The following is a 24,334-nucleotide window of genomic DNA, read 5'->3' as shown; positions in this document are numbered from 1 at the left end:
CTAACAAACAGCAAAATTCCTTAACTTGATTGGCTAAACCATCATTTCATTGCAGTTACTGATCTAGAGTAAAATCCACTGGAATATAAGAAAAGAAAGCTGTCGAGGACTTTAACCTGCTCCCCACCTACCTCTGTAATGGCACATTTGGTAAACGTGAACGCGGCCTTCCCTGATCATCGCCGCGATGAGGAGACACCGAACGTGAGCGGTGATGAGTGGTTCTTTGCTGCTCTGGCACTGTTAATGTTGTGGCTTTACTCTCTCTAGCACTAGATCTATAACCCACTGACAAAAGTATATGGAGAAAAAGACTTGTTAGGACTTTGTATGGCATAAATTAACATGGAAATGATGAAATTATATCCAAGCAGCCACCAACCTTCTAATGTTAAACGCCATGCAATCAGTATTATTAGTCTTACTGCCCAAAGCTTTGCATCTACATACACAAAGTGTAAGCTAAGACATGCAGAAGAACACATTACAGTTAGGCTCAAAGCTACCATGAAGATACTAAACAGTAACATGACGGTCTATGCCTCAGACATTATGATGAATTGGGGCACAATTCTAATTTAAAAAAAAAAACGAATGAGTTAGTGACTTTTCAGCAACATAAACAAAGCAGAGAGAGAACTAGAGTCAATACACAAGCCAATGATTAGACCTGGTGTATCTTCAAATTTAATTAATTTTAGTTCTTCTTTCTTTTCTTCTGTGTGTGGTATATATTTTTGTGTGCATCTGTGCCTGTTAATGTGTGTATGTGTGTGTATGTGTGTGCAGCTGCCCATGTATGAGCATATGTGGGCATGGAAAGCCCAGAGGTCATCATGAAATATCTCCTGCTACTGTGATTCACCTTATTGAGAAAAGGCATCTCACTGACCCTGAAGACCATCTATTCTGTTTGGCTGCCTGGCCAGTGAGCCCCACGGATCCTCCTGTCTGCACTGTCTCAGCGTTATGTTCACAAGCACATGCCACCATGACAGTCTGGGCTTGTGCTGCAAACTTTACAGACTCACTCATCCCTCCAACCCCTGAATTGTTCTAAAGGATCAACCACTTAGTCATATTACAAATGCAATCATCACAAAAGCATTCTAACCATTTTTAATTGGCTATAAAGACATTCCGCACTCATTTTAATGAACAAAGAAGAGCAGTTGCTCTTTGCTATGACAAACACTGGTTGTGAGGTTTGCAGCCAATAAATGCAAATTTCAAAGGAACTAGTGTATGAGCAGAGAACCTGATGGCAATGAAACAGAGACTGTTAGACTTTGAAGTCATCAAACCTATCTAGGATATGTAAAACTAGCCCTTCGTTGTGTTCATGAACCATCGTTAAATGAACACAGTTAACCCCACTATACAAAAACGCCAATTGTGATGTATTCGGGATAAAAAATATCTGTGTCATTTCTGCTTTGATTCAGACGGAAAAGTCTAAAATCCATGAAAACAGCTCACAATTTAAAAGTGGTATTTTTTTATGTTTTTATGATGGTCATTAATTTTCATTAGTGCAAAGAAAATAAAAAACAATGTGCGGTGAAAAGACATGATACTTAATTTATGCCTGCATAATATTATATGAATCATCAACATTTTAAAGTATGATTCTATATTTAAAGTTACTATATCTATATATCACTTACATTAAAGTTTACCTATATTAATAATTATTTATAATTTAATTTTAATTGTAGTATAGTCACATTAGTTATATAAAATAATATATAGATTAATCGTCATATCTTGCTTAATTTATCTTTTTGAATCCTTGGTTTTGAATTATTGGCTGCACACAGTATTAAGTGATGAGTTAAATAAAAGAGGCAGTGCTAACTCGCATCTTAATTTTTTCATTTGTTCAGCTATAAATTAGAAATTTTATTTTTATTTCCTGAACTTACTAAGATGCTCCAAAAGTGGAGGATGCCAGCCTTCAAATAACAGCATTTTGCATATGGGTTTCATTCTTCTTAAGCAGCTGGAACTACTTAGTTTACAAAACCATAGGATTACGTGCTGTAGGGCTATGATTGCAGTAGCTATTAAGTACATGAGGAATGAGGAAGTATGAGACTTGGTTGTTGTAGAACATTGTGAATGAAGCTCTCAAGCTTTCTCAGGCCATCTACAATCAGCAACTTCCTTCTGTCTTCAGAAATGCAAGAGCAAGTTCATAGTCACCCAGAAGTACCAGGAGCACATTGTGAATGAAGTGCTCAAGCTTCCTCAGGCCATCTACAATCAGCAACTCCCTTCTGTCTTCACACAGGATGTTAGAAATGCAAGAGCAAGTTCATAGTCACCCAGAAGTACCAGGAGCACATTGTACTCATTAACTTAATCCCCTCTCTTCATGCTCACTTATCTACATTTTATCAATGCTTCATCTTTCTTCTATTTAGAACTATTATGTGTATTGATTCATAATGTACATATCTTTACTAAATTATATTTGTTCCGTGTATCTTTAGAGGGTCCCTGTATCTTTATATTGGATCAAAGAAGTAGATGTCTGAAATTTTTAGGAAATTGATGATTCTGCTCACTAGTTAATAAAATGAGATCTGAAACATACACTGTCACGTATTGGTTATATAAATTCTTATCTCTCAGGCTGTGGTCATTTAATTTACAGAGCTAGATACTGTGAAACACAATTTGAAGCATCAGATTTCTATAATAAAGATTCTATGTGTTACCAAACACTAGGGCAACTATAATACACTTGAGTAGTGGACAGAGGTATATTTATAATTCAGTGTTTTATACAAGTGTCCAAGTCATAATCTCACAGGTAGTGGATTCATCACCCATGCTGACTTCTCAGGAGCCGATGTATGATGTACACGTTTATCTCAGAGAAAGGAAAAGGAGCCCACCACTTGAATAAGTGTTTTTAGTTGGCTATTCGTTCATCCTCTGCTGCCTCATTTTAAAAAGGGAGAAAGGTGAGTATAACATGGGAAACACCCATAGTAGCAAATTGTATTTACGTAAGTTTGTAATAACTTTAAGGCTGATCAACCCCAATAAATATTTGATTACTTTCTTACAGCAATACTCTCATTCATTATATGAATTTAAATGTGTCAATAGATTTAAATTTATAATCATTTTAACAATTTGATTTCATTCAATTTTATGATTTTTCTATTCTGTGAAATAGTGTTTTAAGAATGTGCACAATTATTATAATCTTTTAAAAATAAAATCTGCAAATAGAAAATGTTACTCACTATTATCCAAAACTATTCATTCATAATCTAGTCTAAGTCATAGAACTGTTTAATTTAACAATATTTACTTTTTCCACATAAGTACCTTCTTTGAAAGACACATAGCAAATATGTGATTTTAGAAAATTTTTAATCATATCTTGAATAAAGTTCTATGGACCTTTCCAAAAGCATGAACTCTCCCCCTAGTGCTGATTCTACCAATTTATTAAGACCTTCCTCCTTGAACTAAGTGCACCCAGCGGCAGACGTTGCATAAACAAAGGGCACACGTGCCTGTACTAACCAACTACCTTTCATTTCTATATGCTGCAATCTCTCTTTCCATTCTCAGTGGAACCGCCTGCTCCCCCTTACTAAACAGAGGGAATCGAACAGGACCAATGCAAAGAACATGAGTGTTCCTTGATTTTAAGTGCTTTTCCGACAACTCAGAGGGGAAAACGTGAATCTACGCTTTCATATTTCACGAAACTTTTGCCAACTTATACAAAGACAAGAAGACAAACACTTCAAAGGAATAGTGACTCTTTCTAGCACATTGTCTTACTTCGAAACATACACACACACACATATGTATAAGTAGTGAGCACACCACAAAAGCAATAAAAGCTACAGCCATGCCACATGCAATTTTAAACCCTGCCATGCACCTTTCTCAGTATATTCCATGGAAGGCTATGGTATTTTGAGAAATGGGGGAAGGAAAATCATAGAAATACAATATAAAACACAGGAGAATGGAATTGGATGTAATAAAATTAACAATATCCTTTCATAATGAAATCCACATTTCCACAATGCTCAGAGTATTGGGAAATAGTGGTTTCTGTTTATCCTACATAGGCATATTTTTACGGGGGAACCTGACTATGTCAATTAAGTAGAGTGTGAATTCGGAGATGCTCGTCCATTTTAAACATTGTTAACAATTTGAAACTCAAGTCACCATGGAATAACAAAACACTGATGTTTCTGCACTAAAGACCTCCAGCTCAGCATCCGGAAGGAGCCTGGAAGTGGGCAGCGGAATCAAGCGGACAGAGGGAAGCAGAGCCATGCTCTTCACCACGCACCTGGAGGCACTACTCCAATACCATCATCAACCTCATAATCTGAGATGTCACTATCACTGATTCGCTGAGATCCTGCACAACAGTAAGGCAAACAGAGACCTCTGTGTCTACTCGGTTTACAACATGCAAAGGACATAGTTGAACAAGAATAATTCAAAGTAAACACTGGTCTGGTTTGTCGAGAAACAAGTTTGCTTTAAAAAAAAAACAACAGCTTTTAGAATTTCCTCCAAACGAAATTCACTGAAGGGCTCTTATGGAATATAATTTTATTCATATCCTTCTTTATTTTAAATGCTGCACTGACAGCATATAATGAAGTGCCTACACTTTGCCCTGCAGGGAGAAGAGTGAGGCTGAGGGCACAGCCTCAAAGACCTACCTTGTCAGCCATCTGGCACACCTCAGGATGCTTCAAAAGCATCAAGCCCATTGTTAAAACGTGTTTGTTAGCCATGCTACTGGTGAATATTAATTTTGAGGAAATTATTGGTCAGGGAACTATTGACATATTATATTCAACAAAAAGGCAAAAACCTGAATCAAGGTGACCAAAACAATGCTTCTAAGTTTCATCTGTTGCAGCGATTATTTACGTGATAACCCAAAAATATTATAGAGAAAATGACTCCTCCTAATTACCACATGCAGAGAAATAAACTTATAATAATATCACAGCTTAAATATATATCTTTCTTATCAATGAGATTAAAATAACCTAAACGTGATAAAGCTGTTACAACTTTATATGGAGCCACCCACTACTAAAAAGAGAATCATTCCATCAGTCAGCCCCTCAATGTTTCAATGTCCACGGTGGTCCCTGGGAGACTCGCAGCTTTCATCTCTCATTAATCTATATTTCATATATTATTTTATTGTGACATGTAGAAAATAGCACAACTAAATCTCTTTTATAGAGAGATGAGCAATTCTCCACTAGTTTGCTCTACCATACAACTTTAGCAAAGCTATCTTTTTGAGCAGAACCCAGAAACACCATCACTGTCTGCCAACTAAACTGAGGTTCACCTACTTTGCAGCTTCTTGCTGGAGCTCTCTCCGTGGATATGCCGCCTTGGCAGAAACGGCGATGGGTGAGGCAGAGGTAGTGAGGATTCATCATGTGTCTGGAGTTTATACCAATGGGGCTCATCATCCAAAAGTGCCGTCTCCAGCTCTATGAGGATCTGAAAAGGCAGTTCTCAAATGAAACACAAGCCGCAAGGTCTTGCGACTAATAGATGTCAAAAGCCGCAGCACGCAGCTGACTTGACTCTAAACATCACCTCTCCAAGAAATTCACTCTCTTCCTCTTGGACTCTTGGCTGATCCCACACAGTAATTTCCAACATTCGCTCCCGGAAATCTCTACGATGTACATGCGAGTAGACAAATGTTTGGTTCCATTTTGGTTCTAGAATTTTCTTTACGGTTTTGGTCCTCCTTTTACTTTTGTCGCTGAGAAATAAAGATGTTTCCAAAGTGAGCAAGTGAAACCAAGGACGTGCTGCTCTCTAGTGCAGTCGTGTGTCATTTAAGTCAGGATTTCCACGCTTCTCCCTTTTCTTTCTCTGTCTTAAGCTTATTCTTTGATAACTTCATTCACATAGGTACGGCATTCTGTTTACTATCTGCCTCCCCCCACTTACCTCATCCCATTCCCTGTAAACCTTCCCACCCAACTCCCTACATGTCCTTTTCTGAGATTTGTGACTTTTTGTTTTAGAACCTCCTGAGTTTAACCAGAGCTGCCGCTGTACCCACCGGCCAGTGCTCCCACAGGGCAGAAAACTGAAGAGGAAACTTCGCCAATCTGAAATCTTTCTGTAGCAAATAATTCATCTATGAAGAATAGAGTCCTTGAGCGCCAATCCATACCTGGCTGATGAATGATCTCCCTCCATGTGTATGTGTGTGTGCTATCTATGTATGTGTGTGTTTTGTGTGTTGTGTTTATATGTGTGTGCTGTGTGTAAGCATTTGTATATGTTGTATGTGTGTTGTGTGTCTGTGTGCTCTGTAATGCATGTGTGTTGTGTGCGTGTATGTGTGTGTGGTACGTGAGTGATGTGTGTGTGGCATCTGTATCTGCCCTGAATGCATGTGTGTATGTTTGTGTGTGCACAGTGAAGGCAAACTCAGACTCTTTGAGTTCATGATTAAAAATGTTCCATCTCTGCTTTGTGGGAGCCTAGTCTGTTTGGATGCTCACATTCCTGGACCTGAAGGGAGCGGAGAGGACTTGGACTTCCCATAGGGTAGGGAACCATGACTGCTCCTTGGACTGGAGGGGGGAGGGGAGAGAGGAGGGGAGAGAAGTGAGAGGAGGGGAGGAGGTGGAAATTTTCAATAAAATATAAAGTATAAAAAATAAAAAAAATGTTCCGTCTCACCTAGAATTTGGAGTTTTATAACATATCTATGTATATCTTTTGCATTGTTTGCATTGCTTTATTTTACAATGTTCCACAAGCCTTAGAGGGGATTGTATGACTGTCCTGTAATGGCTGAACAACTGAGTTGTCATTTATTATCAGTGTCTTGAGATGAGGTTCAAACCCAGTGCGTCATCAAGCGAGAGGAGTCTTCTGCCACTGAACTCTATTTATAGCACATATTTTTTCCTATGGTTATTTTGTAACATCAAAATTCAAAATGATCCCATGGGGCATAATACTGTTATTACTTAATAGAACTAATTCCAATTATATATGCATCAATGGTTCTGATTGTAGGTCAGATATATAAGGTACATTCTTAATGTAGTGTCTCTACTAATGGGCATATTTAAAAGTACCATATTGTCTTCAAGTAAAAGGTCTGAGACATTGTCTTCAGGGACAAGACAGTTTAATTCCTACAGGGGATTACTTACTATATAATCAGAAAATACATCCCAGAAAGGAAATCCTATCTTTCTAATTAATACCGAGCCTAGTAAACTTTCCAAAAACCATACATTACCTTCTATCGGGAAGAAAATACATTTTTACATAGGGATTCCTGGGGCGCCCATCTCCTCTAGGGGGTAGATCTGTTGCTTGTAAAACATTTACGATCAGCTGGTGTCCCACTTTATCATACCACAGCTTTACCTAGGAGAGATGCACAAAAACGTTCCTATTATTCAAAATCACGAGCTAATAGAAATTTTGCATAACTCTATTTAAAAATGATGTTTTGACTTGAAGTGTCCTGGAATTACAGTGATTTGAAACCATAGCCATCGAGAAGGTAACGTTTCCCTTTAGTAAGCATCTTGTGTATAACTCAAAATCTGCAAATCTGCCATCTTCGGCGTGAAAATGCAACTGTAGTGGAATACTATTTTTACCAGGCAAAGATGTGTCACACTTGTTTATGCGCTACAATATTACTTCAGCTGTGTAAAGGGGTGTTCCATTTGTTTACAATGCATTTGTTTAACTATGTATGTTGCTTTTTCACCTTGTCTGTCTAAGGTACCTGATTGATCTAATAAAGAGCTGAATGGCCACAGCTAGGCAGAAAATGATAAGTGGGATTGGCAGGCAGGTAGAACAAATAGGAGGAGAAATCTAGAAAAGAGGAGTGAAAGAGAAGAGGGGAGAAGAAAGGGACACGCCCAGGGCGAGAAGCCAGCAGCTGCCAGACAGACATGAGAAGCATAGTATGCAGAAGGAAGAAAGGTAAAAAGCCCCAAGGCAAAAGTAGATAAGGAAAAACAGTTAATTTAAGTTAAAATAAAGAGCCAGAAATGAGGCTAAGAGAGGCCAAGCATTCATAACTAATATTAAGTCTCTATCATGACTTAAGAGCTGGATGGTGGCCCAGAAGAAAAGTCTATATATACAAATAATCTTACTTTTTTTAATTTTAGAAATATTGAAGTCATCATAATGTTTTTGATATCAAACACAATAGTTGGTAATCATCAAAGCTTTTATTTTAGGGTTGGTACTTCTGTACTTTATAAAGAGCAGGCCAGGTAAATGGGAGCGTTTGGAAGAAGGAAGGGGAAAGGAGAAATTATATAATCATATTATAACACCAAAAATAGAATGAAAATATTTAAAGAAAGTGTTTTCTAGTTCTAAGGGTAGCTGAAATACGAGTTGATTAAGAGAGTCAGGGAATGTATTTACCACAGGCCCACACTGCACCAGGAAGAGTTTGCTGTTAACTAACATTTTTCTCTGTAATAAGCTAGCTATTACGAGAGAAGGGGAAATCAAAGGGAAGGCTTAACACATAAGCGACACTTCAGATATCATAAAGTCTGAGTAACACTTCTGATAATGAATTCTTCATGCTGCAGCCAAATGGTGAAACAAAAGGTGACTCAAACTGGATCTGAACACAAAGGGCAGAGTTCATGCTGGTAGCAAGAACATGCCTCTAAACTCATGGTGCTCACTTACACTCTGTCTTTGAATCTAGAAGCTACTTCATCGCTGCAATGAACAGAACAAGGGTCTGGGGAAGCATGAATCCAACCCTCCATTTGATTTTTTTATACGAACCAATTTAGGCTTTAGCCACCTTTAATGGTGTAGGTGAAGAGCCAGGGATAAGTACAATGAAAAAATATGTCCAAGCAGCTAAGCAAAACAGGTTATGCTATTTCTTATAAGGAGGATTTGGGAACAACAGTGACTATAAATTTATTTCTTTTGACTTATCAATCAAAAGAGTATCAAGAGGGAGTAGAGAAAGTCACACAGCACTAAAGATTAAAAACTCAACTGCTCATAGAACAACCTGAAGCATGATTTCTTCTTAGTTATTAATACAAATATGTCACTTTCTATTTTTAATCTATGAGCTATTTATAACACTTGGTCAGTTTATTTTTCCAGGTTTCTCCAGAGTAAACCCACAGAAAATATGTTGGTCACTGTTTTGGAACATCATCTGTGCTGTATGTTCACAAACAAATGCCCTAAGAAGATAATGAGATTTTTTTAAAATTTAAGTTTCTTAGGTCTAGGATCATAAAGTGGTTAAGATGATTGAATGTGGCTTTCTATGAATGTATGTGACTACTGATTTAACATGGAGCATTGATGTAACATACAAAAAGTATGAATATTTTTCCAGATGCTACCATTTACCAATGAATGTTTAGAGCAATTAGCACATTGTAAACATCCAATAAATATTTGTACGCCAATATATGTAACTAGAGGAAAAGCGGGAGAAATATACCCACAATGGTGAAGTGGATGATAGTGTCAAATGACTATGTATTCACTGGAGGCTCTGGAAAGCCAGGCGATTCAAAGAACACATCCTAATGCCATTCACTGAGTATAAAAAGTACATACAGAGAGCTGCCCAGGTAGGACTTGTGGGGCATCTTTCAGAGCTCCAGGGCTGGTTGGAGAAATAACAGAAATGGACGGCCTTTCCATCTTCTGAGATTCAAAGGAACTTGAACCTAAAATGAGAATAAAAATGAACAAGGGTTAGTGTAAGGAATACATTATTGAACCAAAAGATAGTTGTACCTGTAATCTGAATGAAGACATAGTTAATACTATCTGATGTGGGATTTTCTTTTCATGGGATAGCTGGAGAATGAATGCTCTTTTTCATCTTCCTTAGTTAACTATCTACTTTAAATGATATAATATGATACTGTATTCACTTGTTTCAGCATAAAAGATATTATCCACATGTTGAAGGAAATTGTTCACTATCAGCTCTGTCATAAATGACATCACTGAACAAGTTGTCTGATGTCATTACCAAGAAGATGATACCTGTTGTGTTAATGATCGTCCCTGATGAACATTGCTATGTACTGTTTCCAGTGACAAACTGATAGAGTTTATGAGCCACATTTAAATTTAGATTTCAACATTCTTTTAAAAAGGATTATATCTCTTAAATTTTATGTCACAAATAAATCTCTCAAACTTCTGAGCATAGTATTTCTTATTAATTTACTGCAGGGGATCCCCTTCACTCTCACAGAAACCTCTGTGGAGGCTGCTGTTGCTCTGCGCTCAGGCATATGCAGAAAAACGGGATGCTAGGAAGCGCAATTATCCTGTTAGGTTCTCGAATATTCAAAAACTCAGTAAGTGCTTGATTGAGAAATCCTGTGGAATTGCACGTTACCCACGCGATTCTTTTCTATAGTCTGTGAATGGAAGCGGTGTCTACAAAGACTAGTTGAGAGTGCACTGATGTAGTGGGGTAGGGATGTTACAGGTCCAAAAGCCACCTTCCACTCCCTCCCCTCCTCCCAGTCCTTCATCCTTTCCTCCACTCTCCCATCTACAAAGACTAGTCGAGACTGCACTGATGTGGTGGGGTAGGGATGTTACAGGTCCAAAAGCTACCTCCAGTCCCTCCCCTCCTCCCAGTCCTTCATCCTTTCCTCCACTCTCCCATCTACAAAGACTAGTCGAGACTGCACTGATGTGGTGGGGTAGGGATGTTACAGGTCCAAAAGCCAACTTCCACTCCCTCCCCTCCTCCCAGTCCTTCATCCTTTCCTCCACTCTCCCATCTACAAAGACTAGTCGAGACTGCACTGATGCAGTGGGGTAGGGATGTTACAGGTCCAAAAGCCAACTTCCACTCCCTCCCCTCCTCCCAGTCCTTCATCCTTTCCTCCACTCTCCCATCTACAAAGACTAGTCGAGACTGCACTGATGTGGTGGGGTAGGGATGTTACAGGTCCAAAAGCTACCTCCAGTCCCTCCCCTCCTCCCAGTCCTTCATCCTTTCCTCCACTCTCCCATCTACAAAGACTAGTCGAGACTGCACTGATGCAGTGGGGTAGGGATGTTACAGGTCCAAAAGCCAACTTCCACTCCCTCCCCTCCTCCCAGTCCTTCATCCTTTCCTCCACTCTCCCATCTACAAAGACTAGTCGAGACTGCACTGATGCAGTGGGGTAGGGATGTTACAGGTCCAAAAGCCACCTTCCACTCCCTCCCCTCCTCCCAGTCCTTCATCCTTTCCTCCACTCTCCCATCTACAAAGACTAGTCGAGACTGCACTGATGTGGTGGGGTAGGGATGTTACAGGTCCAAAAGCCACCTTCCACTCCCTCCTCTCCTCCCAGTCCTTCATCCTTTCCTCCACTCTCCCGTCCACTCCTCAGAGAGTGTAAGGCACATTGTTTTGAGGAAGGACCAAGGCCCTCCCTATTATATCTAGGCTTAGCAAGGTATCCATCCAAAGCTCCAAAAATTCCAGTTCAAGCAATAGGGATAAATCCTGATGCCATTGGCATCATAACTCTATAGAAAAGCTTCCGCCACCTTGCTGTAACCACCTCTATTATGTTCCCATCTATACATTTTAAACTTTTCATAATTTATTAACTTTCTTGGTTCTATAAATCTATACAACTACAGGAAAGTGCTTCCATGTTGGAACATGGAATTTGGGGTTACCTAAATTTGTGTTCCTAGCCATGTTCACTAAAAACGGCTCCAGAATAAACTATCCCCTATTCCCTGTAAGAAGAGAGCAGTGTGTTTTTTGTCAGCCACTCCAAAATGAGGATTCAGTGAGGCCACTTCCATCATTTTATGCCCTGAAAAGGAAACTTTTAATTACATGGAATACAGCTATAAAATGTAATTTCTCTTTAATCAGGTCTATTTAGTCTAATTCTACTAACCATTTTAGGTCTTAGAATATGTTTCTTATGATAATGCTAGCTTATAAAAATGAGTTTATTTTTAATTTTATCTAGACTGTTATTATTTATGAGACTTTATCCATGTATTTCTTAGTATTGGTCATCAGAAAGCCTAAAATTGAGTCTGGTCCCAGCTCCAACAGGTATGGGATCATGATGGCAACTTGGCCACTGGTCCCTTCTCCATTATGATCATGTTTTTCTTCCCTTCTCAACACCAATTATCCTTAAACCAACTTAAGTTTATAGGATAATTCTGTAATAATACCTAAAGAATCAAGCCCTTGTTTTAACTGAATGCCAAAAATTTCCAGATTATTAACAAAATTTCATTATCTACAAGTATCATTAACATAAAATATGATCTTATTCCATCCTGAGTGACTCTACTTATTATTCAGAAATTTCTTTCACCATGGTACACTAACAGTTTTGTCACACACCGCATCAGTGACCTCTATTACATCCATGGACTCCTGATATCATGTGGCACTATCACGTGGTGGTATGACAATTATTTATTATTGTGTCTTGACCAGTGAATCTCAGCCTTCCTAATGCTGCAACCGTTTAGTGTAGTTTCTCATGTTGTGCTCACCTCCAACCATAAAATTATTTTTGTTGCTGCTTCATAACTATAATTTCACTACTGTTATGAATCTTAATGTTAATACGTGTGGTTTCAGAAGGTCTTATTTGACTCCTATAAAGGGGTCATTTGACCCTCGAATGGATCGTGACCCACAGGTTGAGAACCACTAGTCTAAACTGTTTCTGAGATTGCTCATCAAGCAATCTGAATAGTTGAGTTTCACTATAACTATCATCTATCTATCTATCATCTATCTATCTATCTATCCATCTATCTATCATCTATCTATCTATCTATCATCTATCTATCTATCCATCTATCTATCATCTATCTATCTATCTATCTATCTATCTATCTATCTATCTATCTATCTATCTATCCTACCTACCTATCTATGTTTTGTTTTCTTGTGACAGATTCTCACCAAGTAGCACAGGCTAGTCTTAAACCTGCAATTTCCTGCCTCTGCCATTCAAGATATGACATTTTAAACCTGTGTCATAACACCCAGCCCACAATATTTTTTTTTTCTGTACAGTTTACAGCTTTACTCCTAGTAACTGTGCAATGCCAGAATCGGGCCTCTGCTAAGGTCGTGGCTCACAGTCACAAAAGGGCATCAGGTGCCAGGATTTCTTACCAGAAGAGCTAGTTAACATCAAAGGGGGTATTGGTTCCATCCATATGCGCCTCCCCCCCTCCACACACACACTGTCTTTTTTTTTTTTTGTATCTTGACCAGAAATCAGAGGGCCTGGCTGCAAGCTCTTGGTCTTGAGACCTCCTCCATCCTCAGAAAGTTTTAAGAACTAAAAAACCCACTCTCCCCAACTTCTGCCATGTTCTGACACTGGCATATGTCCCTGCTTTGCCATCTGCCTCTGCTACTGGGGTCTCAACTCTCCGTAATGCTCTCACCAAGCTGTGAGGTCCCTGCTGTCTCTTCATAGAGCTAGTAAGTTTTCTAATAAACTCTTTACTCCCTAGTCATCAGTCTCAGTTTCCCTCAAAACACCTGCCCCACACATAACACTTCCAACTTTATATTATAAAGAAGGATATTGAAATGAAGATTTTGGTGTGGTCACAAAAATGAGCCAATTTTAGTTATTTACAACATCTGATATTAGTGAAGACAGTCCTTTATATCAAATGACTTAGGAAAACAATAGATCTTCTTTTCTAAGTTACTTTAATATATGTTAATAACAAGGAAATTCTATTACTCACTGGATTCCAGGGGAGGATGGGAACTCTCAGGGATCCGGGGGATGTCACTAAAAGAAACAGGTACAGTGAAAATCCAATCAGGTATACTACCCTGCCTGAGGCAACCACAGCCCAGTTTATTTCAGTGAGGCAAAAGTCCTTTGGGGGCCTTTGGGGCATAGAAATGAAGGAGAGATACTATTTAGGTAACTACTGATGTGTATGAATGCCAAACACCACATAAAAGAAACTGCAATAAAAAAGAAGTTTTTATATCGTTTTATAGCAAAACATTCTAACATGACAACAATCACACTAATATTGTGGATAAGGTCACCACAATATTTTTACTACCAAAACAGCAGGTTTTGGAAATTAAAAAAAATGTTAAAGATAATATTTTATTTTAAGTCTAGAAAATCAAAATGACACAGAGTTTTACAAATCAGTAATATGCTTTACAAACACATCTGAAAGAGTTTACTGAGTGAAACAGATGGAAATATTTCTTCATAATTAAATGAGACGATGAAGATCATGGGCAAAGTTAAGGAAATTAAAAGGATGAATTGCTTTGGAAATTAATATGGTGCAAGCTTGCAACAAAAAAAGGCCAAAATATTTCATATATGTGCATGTAATATATACATGGCACATATAATATGTATGCAAACAAATGCCCTTGATAGATATTTGTATCTCTCTACTAAAGTTTTCCAGGTACATGGCTTTTGCAGTACATGGTTAAAGTGAGTTATGAGAGCACCATTCCTGCCGTGCTCACAAATTACTCTGAAAAAATACTTAAGATAACTTCAGTTTAATCTATTTTCCACTGAGAACTTACTATCCCATAAGAACCCTGGGCCACTTTGCTTTGGGCATTATACTGTATATGATTATTTTGCCTCACCTTTTTCAAAACTATTTTAGTAGCAATTTAAGATTAATAATATGCAAGTATTAATATGACATATTAAAGCAGACTGGAGTTATTGTCAATAGAATTTTCAGCATATCAGTTAATTATTTTAATTACTTACTTTACAGCCTAAATTCACTTGGATTATTTTTCTCTTATTTTTCTATTTTTGTTCTTAATGCCTCATCAATTTTGTGTTAATTAATATTAACTTTATAATTAACTACATCCAAATTTTTCTACTAACAGTAAGACCTCATGCTGCCCATTTTATATATATTTTATCATAAATTTTAATATAACTACCAACTTATATACTTTCCATGAACTAATAATTGAGATTACTTTATAATTCCTAAAATCCAACTATTTTCACAGTGACAATTTCCTCACTGTTCATCTGAGCAAATGGAAAGAATTTATGATGAAGACATTTTAAATTGTAAAAGTCTTTGACAATCTTAGACATCCAGTTAAAAACTCAAAATGTATAACTCTGAAATATTGTATGTGTTCCTGAAAGGAGAGCCAGCAGGAAGTTGTTTTTAAAATTCTGCATGCATTTTTGGATCAACATTCAACACTAATTGCTTTTGTAAGATTCCCATGCATACAGTTCCATTTGTTAACACTGGTTTTCTTAGTTATTTCTACTCACAAGTCTTGTGATCCATAATTTTAATAATGATTAGGAGCATAGAAAAGTCAAGGGCCTCCCGAAACATCTGAAAGGAACTTAGCTTTTAATTTGTATCAATCAATTGTTACAAATTATATCTACAAAGATTCCTGAAATCATTATGTCCACCAATTAAATATTAACAACATTTAACATATTTTTGAAAATATAACCAGAATTATTCTAATGATGTATACAATAGCTGTGATGTTTATTCAGACATAATCTTTGAAGTCATACCCCTCTGAATTCCATGTTCCATGATGGACTAGGGGTTGGAGCTGCCAATGGTTATTTCAAAGCAATGTGTTGACAGAGGCAACGGTGATTCTAGTGTTTTTCCAGTCCACTTTAATTGTCTGTTCTCTTAAGTCATGGTAAATTATTGTTTTACCCAGGACTCCGGAAGCGCTACATAACTACAAAATATCTGGCTATGTATGCAAGGCTCAAGGATAAATTTTATATTTATATTTTTAATTATTTCCCAGTTTACTTACCTCTTTTTCATTCTCATATGTACCTCAGAACTAAAACATATATCACATGAAACTAGCATAAATTGTGGTGTTATTTTAAAAGCCTACATGGATATATATAGTATTTTTGGAAATATCTTTAATGTTTATTCTTTATCACCACTTAAAATTAATTGAAAACTTAGCTTTGTTTTAGAGTTTTATATATTAATATTCTGTGAAATATGATCATCCTTTGGCATTCTGACAATATTAGGATGGATATTTTCTTGTGTGTTTTACATTGATAAACACCCATGGAAAAAATGATGATTAAAGAAAACAGTTTTCAACAAGATGTCTCGAATCAGAGCTCTGTAATATCTTGGTTTGGCAAATAGATATAAAATTTATTTCCAAGAATAAATTTATATAGTTAGCTCACTATTATGACATAGTTCCAAATGTCTACTAAAACTTATAGAATGGCAAATGTAGTTTGATTTTGGACTTAGTGAGTTTGTAGGGAAAAGATAATACTACAGGAAACTGAAGACAGAAACAGAGAAATATTCTACTGTCTACAGATTACTGAATCATGTTTAAAACTGAAATTTTATAAATACCATATATTATAGTGATTCAAACATCTAAACATTCGATATTCCCTGCCTAGTTTTAAACAAAAGCTGAAAACATTTGTTTGTCAGTATATGGAAAAATATTTCTTCTTGATAGAGTAAGAAGTTATTGGAGATGTATAATCTCATTTAATACTTTAAATGTCACAGGATGAACTGGCTGGTTATTCCCTTAAAGGAAACACCATGAATTACATTAGAAATTACAAAAACATCAGCAGTTAATCGCTAAAAGACAAGTTGCTATTTTGAAAAATATATATTGATATTTTTGTATTGGTCCGTGTGGAGCTTCTAATACATAGAGAAGAAAATCTCTATTCTAATTTTAAGTTAAGAATGATTTATAGTCTATTATATATGCCCAATAATAGATGAAAAAAAGCTATCCATGTTCACATGTACTGTATGAATGTAAACACTTCTTTGTCAAACCCTGGTAATACATGTCATTCACTAAGCTTAAGAAGTAAGTGTTTTTAGCCTTACCCAATAGGCCTTGAAACAATAATTTCAACTTGAGGTTCTGATTTTGATTCTAAAATAATGTTGTAAACTTCTTCGTTTGTTGCTCCCGGCAGGGGTTTACCATTCCATTCTAGAACTTCATCCCCTTGAATTTAAAAAAAAGGGTATTTTTTTACCTTATATATTCTGTTTACTTTTCTCATCTTTTCTCTTTTTTTTTTTAACAAAGAAATGCAAACCATATACCAATCATTGAATACTTGAGGCTTCGCTCTCAGAAGCAAAATGACTTGTTATATAATGTCGGCTATTTGGTTCTGCTAACCACCTTTACTTTCTTCTTCTACTTTCCTCCCCGAATATGACTGGTCACTGAAAATCGTCCAATACAAAACTGACTTTATTTTTTTAAATATACCAGAAATAATATAAAAATAATCTCATGCTATGGAATGGAAATTAGCACAGCCTACTTGGAAACATTAAAACCAATGGTTAGCAGCATGCCCTGTAATATAATAAATGCAGGCGGCTCTGCATGTGATAGATTCTTATTAAGTAAGCAGAACTTTTGTTTTAGTTTTGGTAAAAAGAGCAATAAACATTTACTAGCATGAATTTTCCATCTCTAAGTCAGGCTCCAATGTCTTCACCTGATGCACAACAGAATAAAAATGCATGAAAGGATCTGAATTCATATCCGTCGGTAAGGTAACATAGGTAGCCATGGCAGTTACAAAGCAAGCAGATGTAAAAACTGTTGCATGACAGTTAACCCCCTTCCAGATGTTCACCACACATGCATTCTTCACAGAGCATGTAGTGAGGACTAAAGTCACAGCAGGACATGATGAAAGCAATAGAAAATTCATATCATACTGATTTCTTTGTGAAATAATCTAAGATCAATGAAGGACAGAAATATGATGTCCCATGGGAATAAAGTAGGGCAACTGATGGCTGACATTTAGCACCAGCTTTAAGAGCAGATGATTTGAAGGCAAAGATTTATTTTCATAAATATGTTAGAGCCTAAATGGCCTTCTGACAGGGCCTTCTAGCTCACAATGGTAGATCTGGGTGAGATATCTCTACATTAGTGATTCTTTGAGGTGGCTTATTTTCCTCATGCCCATGCTTATTATTCTGTTCTTACCATTTTAGGTCTTAAAATAATCAAGGACATAACTAAAATCAGTGATTAATCAGTAACATTGTACACTTAAAGGTAGATACAAATACCAAGTTCTTAGATTTTAAGTCAAGTCATTTTATATTAGATAGAAAAAAAATCTTAACGTAATTCTTATTTTCTAAAAATTTCTTTCCTTAAAAGTAAAGAGCATGAGTCTGGTTAAGTTTCATTACTAATATGGTTATTAACAATGATTAAGTAAGTCTTACTAAGTTGACCTAAGAAGATACCTAGAGAGATTTTCACTGATATACTCCGCTGATAAGAAGAAAGGAAAGAAAATAAATTGATTTTCACAATACGTTAGCAATGTTCAAAAAGTTTTTTGAACAAAGAAATAAAGTTTAACATTACAGTTCATTAGACATATATTTATATCTAATGAATTATATATAATTAGACATAGTTCATTAGACATATATTTAATGTATAAATATGTGTATATTCACACCTATGATAAGAAAATACTTTTATAAAAGAGTACTTACCCTGACAATTCCTACTGCATTTTGTTCTATCACTTTTTTTGCAAAACGATGAATATAAATAGATTGACTTTAATACTCAACAATGGATTGCAACCATTGTTTTGCAAGTTATGCATTATAAATTACTCCATACCTGACAGTAATCTGAACACATAACTTTTAATATTAAACTGACAGTGATTAAATGTATTTATAGTGTTATAAAACTGAATACAGAAAGTATTTGATATCATTCAAACCATTTGCTTCTCCTCAGTAGATGTAGTAAATGAGGGGGGAAAAGAAAAAAAAAACCAACATTTTGTCTTTATATTTCATGGTGGAAATATACTACAGAAACCAGTGCAAAAATCTTTTAACAATGTGTTTCCTGCAATCACGAGCATCCAATGAGGAACAGAAGTGGAGCCAGGTGGTAGCAGGAGGGTAGGAATTAGTCACTGCTCTAGGTGAGCTATCAAGAAACATTTGAATTATGAGCACTGAAGGATGAAAAAGATTTTAACAATCAGAGCAGGTTGACAGCTGGTGCTGATCAAGTCTTGTAGCGGGCAGGGAGAAAGCTGGCCAGGACACAGGTACTGTGACATACCCAGGGAGCTCGGCAGGCTCACAGTGGGCAGAGCTACAAAGCTTTGAGTTGGAGAAAAACAAGAAGCAGACACAGATGGACCTAGAGTAACAAGCGTGAGTGTGTCGGTGTTGTGTTTCGGATGGTTAAACAAAGCAACAGCAAACTGAATTGACGTGAAAGGTCTGTATGAATCCATGGAAGATGGAAGAAAGGTTCCAAAATCCCAAGTAAAAGTCAAAAATAATGTCACAGGTGATGTTTATGAGCTAAGGCTGTTATATAAAAATAGAAGAGAAGCCAGTTTGTAGATTGAGATATATATCCATTTGTCTCTATCATTGAGTCTATTTATTTTGTACAAACTGCTTAAAGTAAAAAGCATACTTGTATGCTTTGCAATTATTCTAGCTGTGCCTTATCTATTTTAGATAACAGGTTATGTTATAGCGAGCAATAACTTCATTCACTTTTTCAGTAACCATTAAAGGAAACACACCTGAATTCAAAAGCCGTTATACTATTCTCATCTGAAATAAAATGAGTAGCTAAAGTTTGCTAGCTTTGGCTACCTTGGGATTCCAACATACTTTTAGATTTATTCTTGTGTCAACAATCACCTTTATTGGCACAATTACCCATCAACTACAGTGAAATCCACTAAAAATGTTATTATAGTTTACCTAAAATTGAAAATGAACAATTCATCAATATCAATTTTAAGTTGCATTGCTACTGAATTTACAGTACATTCAGTGATCATTATTTTTTACTATGTCACTTGAGGTTATAGAGAGCAAAATAACCTCCCAATTTCTATAGAAGCGGTTAATATGTCACACTTAAATTAACCTGCAATTCATTAAATAATCTGTTTGGGAATCATTATTATCATTGGGCTATATGCCAAACAGCAGTTGCTAATCCTAAATTAGTGTTTTGACAGATTATGAAAGACAATGTCGTGGAATGCATTTTTTGCGATGTTAATCCACTTTATATTTCTGCTATAATATTCTAAAGTCATCTATGAAATAAGCATTCTTTCATTTTTATCTGTTGTTTTATTAATTAAAACGATTACTAATCTTACTATCTCCTAATTGCTGCTTATGCGCAGATCCCTATAAATGAATTGGAGACCGTTTCAACCAGGAAAAGAGCTGTACCCATGCTTTAAAATGACTTGGTGACAATTTACATATAAACTATTGACACAAACTGAAACCCATCAATTTATACAGTGAGAACAAGTTGGTTATACGGAAAAGAGAAAAGTTACCTGCTCTTAGGTGTCCAACTACATCTGCCAGGCTGCCCTTCTTCACTTTGGTGATGAAAGCACCAAGACGTCCTAAGTCTGTCATTTTTCCTCCAACCACCTGGATAATTACAAACTCATGAGTTCCTAAGTGATATCCAGGAATAAACAGGTAAGCAGAACTAAAGGTCCACTGTCTTCTGACATGCTGACAATACATGAACTTCATTTTTGACAGAAGTAAATAGTAGTAACTTATTATTTTTAAGAATCACTATACTTGGGTTGGCTGTGTAAGGAAGTTTGTGTACTGACCTTGGGGAACAAGTTCCTATTCATGGTTATTCATCAAGTGGTTGGCACAGTTTGCACTGAGTTAATTGGTCTTCCATATCATGCCTACCATGTGAATCAGCTTATTTGCATAAAGATATGCCCCACTGTCCATTTCAAATCTCGGCCCCTTTTCTATGACTGCGGTAGAATGGTAGACCTGAATTCATACATTCTAAGATTCCACCTAAGCAAAGGCCTCCTGGGGGAAGTGACACTGTACAAAGTATTCTGTTCTACAAGTATCATAGCTACAGCACATCTACAACAAAACCTCAGGAAAATGTCATTCCCTTACCTAGCTATGAACACTTGGCTCTCAAGCCTGAATTATATTGCTAAAAATTCGACATTTTCCATTTTACCCAAAGTCAATATATCTGAAAAACAACTCTAGGCTCAATTTACAATATGCAGGAGTCTCAAATATGCACAATTAAAGATGGGTGGAGAAAAGAAAAGGCAGGTGAAATAATAATACTGAATAGTGAGAGTGGTTCACAGTTCTTAGAAACGTAGTTATTAACACAGGCTGCCAGAGTTATTTCATAGCAAGATTAATTAATAGTAATAATCAACAAAATACAAATAAGTGCATGAATTAATTTTTGCTTGGCTGTCCTTTGACTCAAACACAGGGCTTTCATGGATGCCAGGCAAGAACTCTACAGGTAACTGAACATATTCCATAAATTTATGGCCAACAATTCTCAAGAGATAACACACAACAACAATATTTAAAGCAAAATCTTGGAATATTAATTTAGGAAACCGCCAGCAAAATCATGTGTCTGGATATACATAATGCAAGATATGTATGTATGTGCACACATATACACTGTTCTATAAAATAGAAATATCTCTGTGTAGCTAACATATTCTTATTTCAATCAGGGGACATTATTTGTTTAAAAGAAACATTTTACACTTTTAACATTATTGTAAAGATCACCTATGCGCTATTTGTCATTAACTAAATTCTGTGGATATTATTTACTTTGAGAAATAGAGGAAAATATTTAAAACTAACTGTTGCAAACTTTGTGAATGCTATCTTTACTGTACTTTATCCTGTAGGAGGCATTTTGAACCAGTATACTTACTTTTAGACCCAATAATGCACCTGATTCTTTGGGCATGGTTGTTCTTTTGTTAAGAATAACGCGGCCAATTAATCGGTCTCCCTCTTTTGATGGCTGCCACGTTACAGGATGCTATTAAAACACAAAGTTTAAAACGTGAATGGCATGACTTCCTAGATATAACATCAGTAGCACAGACAGAACAAAAATCAATAAATAAGACCTACCAAAACTGAAAAGTTTCTAGAAGGCAATGAAAACTGTCAATAAGACAAAATGGCATCCTACAGAATAGGAAAAGATCTTCACCAACCCTACATCTGACAGAGGACTGATCCAAAATATATAAATATCTTAAGAATCTAGACATCAAAATACCAAACAATCCAATTTAAATATAGGGTACAGATCTAAACAGAGACTTCTCAACAGAAGAATCTCAAATGGTCGAAAGACATTTAAGAAATTGCTCAATATCAGGAAAACAAAAAATCAAAATGACTCTGAGATGCCATCTTACAGCAGTCAGAATGGCTAAGGGGAACACTCCTCTACTAGTACTGGGAGTGAAAATTGTACAGCCACTTTGAAAATCAGTATGGCAACTTCTCAGAAAACTGGGAATCAATCTCCCTCAAGACCCAGCATTACTGCTGTTGGGCATATACCCAAAGAATGCTCAATCATATCACAAGAACACCCGTTCAATTATATTCACAGAAGCATTATTCATAATAAGCAAAACCGGAAACAATTTAGATGCCCCTAAACCAAGGAAAGGATAAAGAAAAGGTGGTATATTTACACAATGGAGTTTTACTTAGCATAAAAAACAATGAAATTATGAAGCTTACAGGCAAATGGATGAAACTAGAAAAAAATCATCCTGAATGAGGTAGCCAGACTCAGAAAGACAAACACAATATTATTCACTCATAAGTAGATACTGGATATAAAGCAGACCACAATCCACAGCTCTAGAGAAGCCAGAGAACAGGTAAGACCTTGAGAGGGACACATTGATTACCATTGGAAGGGAAAACAGATGAGATTTCCTGTGTAAACCGAGGGTGGGGACAGTAGAGAGGAGGGGATGGTTGATGAGAACATGAAGGAATGGGATGGTCGAGTTGGGGGAGAGACGGAATGGGAGAGCAATAGAAGAGAGATCGTGATAAAGGGAGTCAATACGGGGTTAGGAGAACCTGGTGCTATGAAAATCCTCAGGAAACCACAACGATGAACTGAACTAAGACTCCCAGCAATAGTGAAGAGGGTGCCCCGAACTGGCCTTTCCCTGTAATCAGATTGGTGAATACCCTGTCATTATAGAACTTTTATCCAAGGGAAGCAGATGCAGAGATCCACAGCCATACACAACCAGGCCTTGCTCTGAAAGTCCAGTCGAAGAGAGGGAGGAGGGTCTACATGAGGGGGGTCGGACAAGACGGGAAATCCACAGAAACAGTGGACCCGAACTCATGGGAACTTGGGGACTCCTGACTGACAGCTGGGAAGCCTGCATGGGCCCAAACCATGCCCTCTGCATGTGGGCAACAGTTGTCTAGTTTGGTTTGTTTGAGGACACTGGCAGTGGAACATGAACTTATCCCTGGTGCATGAGCTGGCTTTTTGGAACTCATTCCCTATGGTGGGAAACCTTGCTCACCCTTGATGCAGGGTAGAGGGTCTTGGTCCTGCCTCAATTTAATGTGCTCTGCTTTGTTTATACCCCATAGCAGGCCTTATCCTTTCAGAGGAGTGGAGGGAAGGAGGTGGGCGAAAGCAGGTGGGGAGGGAGAGGGAACTGTGGTTGGTATGTAAAATGAATAAAAGATTTTTAAAGTAACAACTAATAATGGCATGATTTATACAAAGAAACATAAAAATAAAAAGTGAATGGCTTGTTTTATTTTCTGTAGTTAAATTATCAGCAGTTGTAGCATGAGGTTATTTTGGGGGGGGAGAACTAAAAGACACTAGATTGGGAACTCTTTCTTTAGGTGCGCTCTGTTGTGGGCTTATAAGGCTTTTCAATAAGAGCTATAGTTTATTTTCAATGATTCTAAAAGTAGTTAGCAACTAAAAAGTATCAGAAATGACTCTGAAATATAACTAAGTGTAATTTTAATAATCTCTACTATACATAGAGCACCACATTTTAGTTATTAATAGTGATAATATACTGGTGACTATATAAAAATCGTAAATACTATATAAAAATAGTATATACTATATAGAGGTATACCACATATAGATATACTATATATACCTATAGCATACACATAATATACCTATGGATGTAGTGATATATATCATAGGTATAGGTATATATCCTATATATGTGGTGTATATATAGTATACCTATGGGTATATATAGATATATTTATATATATTATATAGCTCTTGAATTATATTGGTTTATCTTACAATCTAATTTTACTTTACAGT

At 36.6% G+C, this 24,334-nt stretch overlaps 1 protein-coding gene across 46 annotated transcripts in view; it reads right to left on the bottom strand.

Moving 5' to 3' along the window:
* Positions 1 to 24,334, bottom strand: part of Rims1 (regulating synaptic membrane exocytosis 1) — a 468,726-nt gene that overhangs the window by 139,653 nt on the left and 304,739 nt on the right. For all 46 annotated transcript variants that reach the window (XM_075980581.1, XM_075980583.1, XM_075980600.1 and 43 more), the window contains 10 exons: positions 21,905 to 22,015; positions 20,490 to 20,589; positions 16,975 to 17,098; positions 13,807 to 13,853; positions 9,646 to 9,758; positions 7,304 to 7,434; positions 5,626 to 5,797; positions 5,373 to 5,526; positions 4,337 to 4,408; positions 132 to 288 (listed from right to left, as the gene is read on the bottom strand). In XM_075980581.1, coding sequence (XP_075836696.1) covers positions 132 to 288; positions 4,337 to 4,408; positions 5,373 to 5,526; positions 5,626 to 5,797; positions 7,304 to 7,434; positions 9,646 to 9,758; positions 13,807 to 13,853; positions 16,975 to 17,098; positions 20,490 to 20,589; positions 21,905 to 22,015 — 1,181 coding nt within the window. The remainder of the gene's footprint in view (positions 1 to 131; positions 289 to 4,336; positions 4,409 to 5,372; positions 5,527 to 5,625; positions 5,798 to 7,303; positions 7,435 to 9,645; positions 9,759 to 13,806; positions 13,854 to 16,974; positions 17,099 to 20,489; positions 20,590 to 21,904; positions 22,016 to 24,334) is intronic.

Source organism: Microtus pennsylvanicus, chromosome 7 (assembly GCF_037038515.1).
Source record: "Microtus pennsylvanicus isolate mMicPen1 chromosome 7, mMicPen1.hap1, whole genome shotgun sequence".
Lineage (NCBI taxonomy): Eukaryota > Metazoa > Chordata > Mammalia > Rodentia > Cricetidae > Microtus > Microtus pennsylvanicus.
This window is presented reverse-complemented; position numbering and strand designations above follow the sequence as displayed.